General features: G+C 45.6%; 1 protein-coding gene across 2 annotated transcripts in view; it reads left to right on the forward strand.

Moving 5' to 3' along the window:
• huwe1 (HECT, UBA and WWE domain containing E3 ubiquitin protein ligase 1) overlaps positions 1–10,475 on the forward strand; it is a 34,350-nt gene extending 23,875 nt beyond the window's left edge. The window contains exons 58-79 of one of the 2 annotated variants that reach the window (XM_070911147.1): positions 77–287; positions 655–779; positions 867–1,087; positions 1,238–1,629; positions 1,839–2,499; positions 2,629–3,286; positions 3,460–3,554; positions 3,951–4,107; positions 4,205–4,337; positions 4,550–4,752; positions 4,857–5,098; positions 5,856–5,958; positions 6,322–6,471; positions 6,578–6,823; positions 6,915–7,032; positions 7,134–7,274; positions 7,366–7,653; positions 7,801–7,906; positions 8,188–8,305; positions 8,741–8,922; positions 9,273–9,463; positions 9,566–10,475. In XM_070911147.1, coding sequence (XP_070767248.1) covers positions 77–287; positions 655–779; positions 867–1,087; positions 1,238–1,629; positions 1,839–2,499; positions 2,629–3,286; positions 3,460–3,554; positions 3,951–4,107; positions 4,205–4,337; positions 4,550–4,752; positions 4,857–5,098; positions 5,856–5,958; positions 6,322–6,471; positions 6,578–6,823; positions 6,915–7,032; positions 7,134–7,274; positions 7,366–7,653; positions 7,801–7,906; positions 8,188–8,305; positions 8,741–8,922; positions 9,273–9,463; positions 9,566–9,668 — 4,844 coding nt within the window. In that variant the 3' untranslated portion in view covers positions 9,669–10,475. The remainder of the gene's footprint in view (positions 1–76; positions 288–654; positions 780–866; positions 1,088–1,237; positions 1,630–1,838; positions 2,500–2,628; positions 3,287–3,459; positions 3,555–3,950; positions 4,108–4,204; positions 4,338–4,549; positions 4,753–4,856; positions 5,099–5,855; positions 5,959–6,321; positions 6,472–6,577; positions 6,824–6,914; positions 7,033–7,133; positions 7,275–7,365; positions 7,654–7,800; positions 7,907–8,187; positions 8,306–8,740; positions 8,923–9,272; positions 9,464–9,565) is intronic. The other variant, XM_070911148.1, reaches the window with a different exon arrangement.
• The last annotated feature ends 576 nt before the right edge of the window (positions 10,476–11,051 follow it).

The following is an 11,051-nucleotide window of genomic DNA, read 5'->3' on the forward strand; positions in this document are numbered from 1 at the left end:
CAAATCAATTACCCAAGGGATTTTGCTACAGTGTATTGATTGACATCAACTCTTACCCTCACATTTTTTTCCCCAGCCTCCCTAAGTCCAGACATTGTGGAGACCTCAGAGCCTGCAGTAGTGGGTGTGTCACAATTGGAAGGGTCACCCATGGATACCAGCAGCCCTGCCTCTGCCACTCAGGAAGAAGCTGCTCCCAACCCTTCCCAGATCGCCCAGCTGTCTCAGGAGCTGTCTGGCAGCGGGGAGAGTGGGCTGACCGACAGGCAGACAGATGCAGAGACTGGGTGAGTAGCTTCAAATATCATCCTTGACCAAATGAACATTCAAAAGCAGTATCGTGTATCCTGTATGTCTTGGCCAGATAACTATACATCTTCTGTTTCAGTCCAATACAGAACCAATTGAACATTTAAAAAGTTTAAAACCCACATTTATGGCTAGCTTCTTTTGCAAAGTTTGTGTACCAACTCTGTTTAAGGTAATTTTTGTGAAATTCAGTGTGAGAAGACCAGAGAGAAGAGTTGAAACATCTGGTCTTTCTTACCAGATGTTTGCCAAAAAAAAATCACATGGTCTATTTGACACTGTGTAAATCAGCTGAGTATATTGCTGCTGACTGACAATAGCAATTTTTTTCTTTCGTGTTTACAGCTCCACTACTGTCTCATCACCTGGGGAAACGATGCCCAGGAGTGATAGTGCTGACAGCCAGTCACAGGCCATCCAGGAAGAGCCCCTCCCATCCACCAGCAATGAGGATGAGGACCCACTTGCAGGTAAAATACATTTCTACCTGCTTTTTCTGCAGTATATTTTTAATAAAATGTTAGATTGCATAATGTTAGATGTTTTTGTCTTGGCAGGCATTAGTCTGCCAGAGGGTGTGGATCCCTCTTTCCTGGCAGCTCTTCCTGAGGACATTCGTAGAGAGGTGCTGCAAAATCAGCTTGGCATCAGACCACCCTCCCGACCTCCTGTTGCCACCAGCCTGCCTGCCTCTACTGCACCTGTACTGGGAGGACCAGGGGTTACAGAGGTCAGCCCCGAGTTCCTGGCGGCCTTACCACCTGCCATCCAGGAAGAGGTGAGAGATTCTTCCCTGAAATGATATAAGATTAAAGTAGACAAAATGCTTACCTTTAGGCCTGCTAACTGTGGAAAAGGATAACATTTTCAAGCAAATCAGTTAAGGGGTCACAGTTCTTTTAATTAAGCATGTCATTGGTTGTCTTAGGTTCTTGCCCAGCAACGGGCAGAGCAGCAGCGCAGGGAGCTATCCCAACAGCCCACACAGGGAGACACACCTTTGGATCCAGTCACCTTCATCCAGACACTGCCCTCAGAGCTACGGCGTAGTGTCCTGGAGGACATGGAGGACAGCGTGTTGGCTGTCATGCCCCCGGACATTGCTGCTGAAGCAGCGGCATTGCGTAGAGAGCAAGAGGCACGCCAGAGGCAACTGATGCATGAGAGGTTGTTTGGTCATAGCTCATCCTCAGCCCTATCTGCCATCTTGCGCTCACCAGCCTTCACCAGTCGGTTAGGAAGCAATCGTGGCGTCCAATACACCCGACTGGCTGTGCAGAGAGGAGGCACATTTCAGATGGGGGGAGGAACAAACCATAGGTGAGAGAAGACAGTATCTACTTGCCAGTTTTGAAACTGTAATTATTTTATGAAATGACTGGAAAATTTAATACGATAGGTATGAGAGACTTGAGAAATGTTTGAGTTTTATGTTGTTGAAAATTCCTGTGGAATGTGGTCTTGATTGAATCAGACTGCACTTTTGACAGGTGACAAACTGAATATATGTTATCCTTTTGTTTCCTCAGACCATCCAGTTCCAGTGTGGACTCCTTGTTGCGTCTGCGCGGTCGATTGCTGCTGGACCATGAGGCTTTGTCCTGCCTGCTGGTTTTGCTGTTTGTGGATGAACCGAAACTTAACACCAGCCGTCTGCACCGTGTGCTCAGGAACCTCTGCTACCATTCTCAGACACGTGGTTGGGTCATTCGGAGCCTGTTATCCATCCTCCAACGCAGCAGTGAGAGTGAGGTGTGTGTGGAGACCTCGCGTCTTGAAGACTCGCGTGGCAAGAGGAGCATCCAGGGAGGCTGCGGAGGAAAAGGCTCAGCTACCTCCTCCCTCTCCTGTTCATCCTCTTCTTCTTCATCCTCATCTTCCTCCTTAGAGCTACTGAACAGGGTGGAGTCTCGCAGCTCCAACCAGCTTTCCTGGCTCTCTGTTTCTATGGACGCAGCCTTGGGCTGCCGGACAAACATTTTCCAGATTCAGCGAGCATCAGGTAGGAAGCACACTGACAGGCACTCAGCTGGGGGTTCTATAGGATCTGGAACACTGGGAGGAGGAGTGTCAGGCGCTGCTGCAGGTGTCACATGTGCTGGAGGAGGAGGTTCCACTGTCCACATTCACCCACAAGCTGCTCCAGTGGTCTGTCGACACGTGTTGGACACACTCATCCAGCTAGCTAAGGTGAGAATCCACCTATTTTTATCAGCATCTGCTGCATCATCTATTGTATATTCCATGCTGTTGAAAAACAAAAGAGTCCATTATGTTGTAATAATTGAAGTCCTTTTTGTCTCTGGCCTGTCCCTGCAGGTGTTCCCCAGCCACTTCACCCAGCAGCGCTGTAAGGATCTGTCAGCATCTTCTTCTGACCTGGACTCTCGTCTTTGTTCAATCTCCTCTGGGGGAGGAGGTGGAGGAGGGGGCTCCAGGTCAGGATCGCAATCTCAAAACAACCCCAGCGCCAATTCCTCCAACACCCAGAACTCCTTGGGCTCCTCTGCTGTTACTCCCCAGTCTCTGGGAATCTCCACTGATTTTTGGGACCTGCTGGTCAAGCTGGACAACATGAATGTCAGCCGTAAGGGCAAAGCCTCTATGAAGACAGTGCCTCTGGGGGGCAGTGCAGAGGCTGAGGGGGCTCAGTTCAGCCTGGAGACCTCCCCTTTAGGCCAGTTGATGAACATGCTGTCCCACCCCGTAATCAGACGGAGCTCCTTGCTCACTGAAAAGCTGCTGCGCCTGCTCTCCCTCATATCCATTGCCCTACCTGACAACAAGGCCACCGAGGTGCCTGCTGGACACCCCACCCCACAGGCTGCAAATCCCATCACGGCAACCAGCTCAGGAGCTACAGCCCCAATCATAACACAGGGCACGGCGTCAGCGGGCTCTAGTCAGCCCACTGTGACAGGCCCAGGGGCCTCTGTGGGAGCTGCCCAGGGTACATCCTCAGGGACAAGTCTAGCAGCCTCCCAGACATCCTCTACAACAATCTGTATACCCACGTCCACTGGAACAACCTCTACAGGTAGTGTTAATTTGTTCCAAAATAAATTGTCATCAGTTAACTTAGGCTTTACAATGTAACAGCAATTTCAGTAGAAAATAATGATATATATTTTGGGGGGCGTTTTGCCAAAACAGGGAAACAGAGGGGCACTACTAGCAGTACAGAGAGTGACAACAAGATGGCCTCCACTGGACTCACAGAGAAACAGCTTCAACTCTCTGTGGAGGTATGGTGAAAAAAGTTGAAAAAGTGTCATACTATCATCATGAAATTTTCATGACTGCTCATGGAAAAATGTGTAACTTTGCATCAAGTTCAATTTATCTGAGCTGTCTACCACAAGAGGACTTTTTGTTTTACTTTTGCATGGATTGATCAAAAATCAAATCTTGTAACCTGGAATCATTTGCACATTCAGTCGCCAGATGGATCAGTTAGTCAGTTCCAATCCAACAAATGGTGTATTGACAGTCTGAAATTTTGACAAAATAATGTATTACTATTCACTGTTTTGAACATACATCCGTTTTATTTTCTTTGCATTTCTCACACTTTTCTACAATTTGATTAATAATCCCTTAGGTATTGTTGTTCTAATAATTCTCTTCTTCCTCTTTATAAGGTGTTGACATCTCACTCATGTTCAGAGGAGGGTCTGGAGGATGCAGCTAACATTCTGCTGCAGTTATCTAGAGGAGATGGTATCACCAGAGACACTGTGCTCAGACTGCTGCTCAGTGGAGCGAGACACCTCGGATACACTCTTTGCAAGCAGATTGGTCAGTGCTGGGCAGCTACAGAGATATCGGTTCTCATGCTCCTATTTAAGCAAACAATTTTCTCTTTACACACATTTTTGAACATTCTCTCTCTCAGGTACATTACTGGCTGAACTTAGAGAATACAACTTGGAGCAGCAGAGACGGGCACATGCTGATTCGCATTCCCCGGATGCACCTCCTGAGGATTCCTCCATCTCAGGCAGACTCAAGGGCAAGATGACTAGCAGGTTAGTCAGTGATGACTCTGGCTACCCAGTGACATTAGGTTGCCAACACACTTGGAAGGGAGACTGTGGTAGACTGATATTGTTTAGTGTAACCTCTAGTTAAAATAGCCCAAATAACTTACAATAACAGTATATAATAATAGTATCTGCATGGAAGTTCTCGTAACTACAATTTCCTTTACCTTTATATGCATTTGTTGGTTGGGGCACAGGTTTGACGGGTCGGAAAGTGTGGTCATTGTGGCTGCACAAAAGCGTACACTCGGGGGACGTGAACTACAGCTTCCCTGTATGAGTTCACTAACCTCGAAGACATCAACGCAGAAGTTTTTCTTGCGAGTGCTGCAGGTCATTATCCAGCTCCGTGAGGACACACGGCGCGCCAATAAGAAAGCCAAACAAACAGGGCGGTTAGGTAAGAGGATATTACATTACAGTATTCTTGATGTATGCATACAATATCCTGGTGATATATCAAGTGACAAACGCCACTCTCCTCCCTCCTCTCCTCCTGGCCAGGCTCCACCAGTTTGGGCTCAGCCAGCAGCATCCAGGCTGCGGTGCGTCAGCTAGAGGCTGAGGCTGACGCCATCATCCAGATGGTGAGAGAGGGTCAGCGGGCACGCAGGCTCCAACAGGCCCCCCCACCCACCGCCTCTTCTGCCTCTGCCGCCGTCGCCGCCGCTGCCGGATCCTCAGTGGTGGCCCCCCATGCCCCTGCTGGTGCTGCTCCCCCTGCTGGCACGGCTGCTGCTGCCACGGTTAGCATGGGCTGCACTGACAGCAGGCATACTCCTACTTACACACTGCACACACTTACAGCAGGAGACCATTTGAAACTCGAAAAAGCACATTGACGACATAGTATGACCATCACAGTATAGTTATTTCAAAATTACTGTGGTGATCATTTAGATAAATGCTATGAAATGGCCACAAGCTACCGACATGCTTCATGTATAATTTGGCTTTGTCTCTACTGGCTTTGTGCATTTTGGAAAATCATAAGCTAACCCATTCCTCGTGATGCATATCCGTCTTACTTTGAAAAAATGAACTATAGTAACCTACTATATGTAACCTTTCATATGGTATTGCATTATATGTGTAAACAACATAATGCAGCCTTCTACCTCAAGCGGTTTATGCTTAGTGACAACTGCTGCCATGATGAACATCGACAGCCCCAACAGAGAGATACATGTACCAGTGATCCACTGCTTTCTATATCAATGTCTTTGCATTGACATGTTCTATGGTTTGAAATTGTCTAAATATGAATGTGCTGCCTGCTCCAACCAGTTTGATCTGTTCCACTGATGCTATCTGTTTGCTGGCTGACATGGCTTCATGCTTTTGGCCCTCCCTCCTTCTCTACTCAGTTCCAGTTCCACTGCATGGCAATATCAGTCAAGATGTTACTATACTAGCATGTTAATCATTAATTCTTCAATGTTTTTTTTCCCTGTTCATCCTCTGTCTCTGCCTCTCTGGTCCTTCCTGGTTTGTTTTGTGTAGTCTGAAGTGCAGTCAATGTCAGAAGCCCAGGCAGCCCAGAGAGATGAGTCTCCAATGGATGTGGACCAGCCATCTCCTCTAGAGCAGGACCCTGCACCTCTGGGTATGACTTACTTGCAAACTGCTAATGACAATTTAAAACACCTACTGATTCGCTGTTTATTTTGTCAGTAAATGACCCCCACCCTCAGTGAGCACAATGTGTCTATCCTTCTCTGATATAATGCTTTTTGATTTTTCCCTGGAATTGCTTTTATTTTATTTAGTCCAGTAGTTACACAAGGAACTTTAAACTGATCAATTAGAAATGACACATTCATTTGTTACATAGTACAGAGTTGGGGATTTTCACCAACACTGGAGCAGTCCTTTTAACAGCCAAAAAATAGTTTCACTAGCAGGGATAGTTGATGACCATATAACTGATGTGGTGGTTGAGATTTATATTAGAATTTTATTTTTTTAGATGATGAAGGAAACAGCCAGTCAGAGAGTGAGGAGAGACTTCCAGACCTCCCACTGCTCAGCGAGCAGCTGTTGTTGGATGAACTATGGGACATGCTTGGGGAGTGCCTGAAAGAGCTGGAGGAGTCCCATGACCAGCATGCCGTACTGGGTAAGAATCCCTCTTAATGTTATATGTGATATATAATGTATATGTCTGTTGAACCAGCATGGTTGAGTGGTTTGTTCCGCTAATGATGTTTTCTTTGTTTCCCCAGTTCTCCAGCCTGCTGTGGAGGCATTCTTCCTAGTCCATGCCACAGAGCGCGAGAGCAAACCTCCTGTGAGGGACACCCGGGAGAGCCAGCTGTCTCACATCAAAGATGAGCCTCCACCACTGTCGCCAGCACCCCTTACACCTGCCACACCTTCATCCCTAGACCCGTTCTTTTCCAGGGAACCATCCTCAATGCACATCTCTTCAAACCTGCCACCGGACACTCAGAAGTTCCTTCGCTTTGCCGGTGAGCCTGAAAGATCTAAGTGAGGAGAATGAAAAGCTTTGTTCTGATGTGTGGTACAGTGTCTGACAGGACTCATTGTTATTCCTTTTAGAAACTCACCGCACAGTGCTTAACCAGATCCTGCGCCAGTCCACCACTCACTTGGCTGATGGGCCTTTTGCAGTACTGGTTGACTACATACGCATCCTGGACTTTGACGTTAAGAGGAAGTAAGGGGGATTATCTTGCACTTCTATCTGTTCACTGTTTAATACACACTTGTGTGCTTTTTAAATCACTGACATGCTGGTCTTTCACGCCACCTCTGCAGGTACTTCCGCCAGGAGTTAGAGCGGCTGGATGAAGGCCTGAGGAAGGAGGACATGGCCGTGCATGTGAGGAGAGATCATGTGTTTGAGGACTCCTACAGGGAGCTGCATCGCAAGAGCCCAGAGGACATGAAGAATAGACTGTAAGGCTCCATTGCCCCTCTATCCACCTGGGTGTCCTCTCAATTCAGAACCACTCAACCTGAGTCATACTCTGCTCCCTTTCCATTACAGGTACATTGTGTTTGAAGGGGAGGAGGGCCAGGATGCTGGTGGCCTGCTGAGGGAATGGTACATGATCATCTCCCGGGAGATGTTCAACCCCATGTACGCCCTGTTTCGCACTTCACCAGGCGACCGTGTCACCTATACCATCAACCCCTCATCCCACTGCAACCCCAACCACCTCAGCTACTTCAAGTTTGTGGGTCGCGTGGTGGCCAAGGCAGTCTATGATAACCGGTTATTGGAGTGCTACTTCACCCGCAGCTTCTACAAGCACATCCTGGGCAAGAGTGTCAGGTATCTGAACTACTGGCTGTTCCTGCCAATTCTTCAAGACATGTTCCATTTACACTAATTATCCAACCAGAGAGCTGGTTAGCTATATTTTGCAGTCCTTCACTTGAACATGTGAATAATATGGATGTATTTTTGCGGTATTACCAGGTACACAGACATGGAGAGCGAGGACTACCCGTTCTTCCAGGGCTTGGTGTACTTGTTGGAGAATGATGTGTCCACGCTGGGTTATGAGCTGACATTCAGCACAGAGGTTGGTGTCTGTTCTCTAAATGTTTCAATTAGCTTCAAGTGGAAAATTGATTATCATGTTGTATCTTCTCTTTAACTGTTGAAATTGGGATTTGGCCCCAAGGGTTAGAATCCCAAATGCTTTATGTTCTCATACAATAAGTGCTGCTGAAGTGTAATTTGGAATCTGATTGCCTTAAAATACTGTTAATGGATACCATCTGCGCCTCCACAGTAAAATATTAAGCTGAAACTCTGCAAGAGCAGCAACACTGAAAGTCTTTATGTGCTCTGTCTGTGTAGGTCCAGGAGTTTGGGGTGTGTGAAGTGAGAGACCTCAAGCCAAATGGAGCCAATATCCTGGTCACAGAGGAAAACAAAAAAGAGTATGTGCACCTGGTATGCCAGATGAAGATGACAGGTGAGATTATGGATATTTCAACAAATAATTAGATTCCCATTTGAGTAGGGCTGTAATAAAATGCATTATTTCTGGGGGAAAAAAACAATGACTCAATGCAAGTGGGTTAATCTATATATTTAAATCAACAGATGTCAAGATGATCAAGTTAAATGTTGAGGCTAGATGTATGAAAAATATTATTCTCAAGAAAGCTCACAAAGAAAGCTCTAGGTGGCAGCACTCTTAAATCTTGTACTGATCAATATGCAGCAGAGAGCTAAAGGTGTTTCTCTCTGGAAGATGGCTGATTTATCGAAAGCATCTTCCTCCAGCTGCTGCCCAAATACATTATTCATTTTCAGCTGCTTAATTGAAAACAATAGCCACCAAATGAATTGATGGAATAATGTAAACAGAAAGATCCCTTAGTGAATACTTGTACTTGTTTTCTAGGTGCGATCCGCAAGCAGCTGGCAGCCTTCCTTGAGGGATTCTACGAGATCATCCCCAAGAGGCTGATCTCCATCTTCACTGAGCAGGAGCTGGAGCTGCTCATCTCTGGCCTGCCCACTATCGACATCGATGACCTAAAGGCCAACACTGAATATCACAAGTACCAGTCCAGCTCCATCCAGGTATGGATGAGTAAATGAGTACCCACTTCTACATATGTGTGAGAACTGATATGTGTATATTAAGACATGACGACATCAAATCCAGTTTTCCCAGTTTCTTCACCTCAGTCAAATTGGGCATCTTTTGACGCCACATTTTATTTGTCACACTATTTCAGGTGAATTAACACATGACGTCTTGTACAACACGGGCAGTACAGTAAACAGTACTGCATGTCACTTCGGAAGAGTAATGGTGATAAATGAACTGTGTCTAAACAAAAACTCCACTCTTCTTCTGCCCCTGACAGAAAAACAGACGTTTAGAACTCGACTGCTTTTGTCATGCATTTCTTTTTCTTTAACTTTAGATCCAGTGGTTCTGGAGGGCCTTGCGGTCCTTTGACCAGGCAGACCGGGCCAAGTTCCTACAGTTTGTCACCGGCACGTCCAAGGTTCCCCTCCAGGGTTTTGCTGCTCTGGAGGGCATGAACGGCATCCAGAAGTTCCAGATCCACCGTGACGATCGCTCCACTGACCGCCTGCCATCTGCTCATACCTGGTAAACACATAGCAAGTTTACAAGGCCATAAGTAATTATAATAATCCTGGAAGGAACAACATTGTGAAAATTTAACTTTTTTTTCTCCTTTTCCACCCTCAGCTTTAACCAGCTGGACCTGCCAGCTTATGAGAGCTATGAGAAGCTGAGACATATGCTGCTGTTGGCCATTCAGGAATGCTCAGAGGGATTCGGACTGGCTTAAACTGAGACTCTTAACACACCCAGACATGCATACAAACACTTGATTTAGATTTGCCTACTCCTGACACATTCACACTGATAACCTTTGAACGCACACACACACACACACACGCACACACACACACGCACACACACACACGCACGCACTCACTATCATAGACATTACTGGATTACTTGTTGAATGGCCTAGACTTACTGGTTTCTATTCCATATAAAACAGATAAAACCAGCAAGTGAAATGGACTGATTGACATTGCGTACAACACAGAGAGCCTCATGTTGACACAATCGTGTCTCCCTTCCCGATTCAATGGCAAATGCAAGAGTGGATTCAGAGGATAAAACATGGACTAATATAAGAGACGTTTTCTTCATTTAGTTTGATTTCTCTGTACAAAAGGTTTGGGAGTTTATTATGTTTAATCTTTTTTGTTCTCTGGCTGTGTAAAAAGAAAAAAGAGAATGTTGTTTGAACAGGATGGTTATAAAACCTTTGGGGAAAAAATGTTGGTGGTTTCTTGTTGCAAATTTGTGCCCTCACAAGCCTCGACGATGGGGAAAATTTTTATCGGGGGTATATGAACAACTTGAGAAGTTTTGGAGATATTCACAAAAATGCACTTTTCAAAGTTTTGTGGCATTTTTAAGGAAGGATGGTACAAAAAAATGAAGAGAAAACCTGAAGGAGATTAAAAAAAAAAACCCATTAACCATAAATTCTAGAGTATTTTTGGCTATTAAATCGCTGACCCAGCCTTGAGCCTTTGAATCAGAGTGGAATAACTACATGAATAAATGCATAAAATTGCGTCCATTGTCTCTTTTAACAGTGTTTTAACCATTACTTGCAGTGAATTTATTTAATCAAAATTGAATGTGTCAATTCTGTGTGATTACACCAAAATACTAGTTAATTATTGGACAATTCTCAATAGAAAATATTTTCTATTGGCAGTATTCTGATTGTCAGTTTATCAATTGAGTCCCCAATGATTCTGTGATAAATGAAATCAATCCCATAGTTTACACTCATGTTGATCCCAGCGATGAATCATGCAAACTGTCCCTCATGTCCAAATTATTTAAGCACAGTAACATCATGTGTAGTGACTGATACCATCCTAGAGCACATTTCTCAGGCACATTTCGCCTTTATGTTGGAACAATCAGTTGAGAGCATAACGGGCTCATTGCAGCAGTGCTGTCATTTCCCATGCTGACACAGACTTCGTATGCCCTCCAGTCTCTTAACAATTGTCTGTACCCTTGATTATGTCACACAGCCCGCAGTGTCCCTTCTTTGCCGCCTTATTACTGACGAAACGAAGATGACACAGAGAGCACCGACTTGAATGTCTTGTCACGGTACGGGCCACAGAGGATA

The sequence above is a fragment of the Enoplosus armatus genome, chromosome 8, assembly GCF_043641665.1.
Source record: "Enoplosus armatus isolate fEnoArm2 chromosome 8, fEnoArm2.hap1, whole genome shotgun sequence".
In the NCBI taxonomy this organism is placed as follows: Eukaryota; Metazoa; Chordata; class Actinopteri; order Centrarchiformes; family Enoplosidae; genus Enoplosus; species Enoplosus armatus.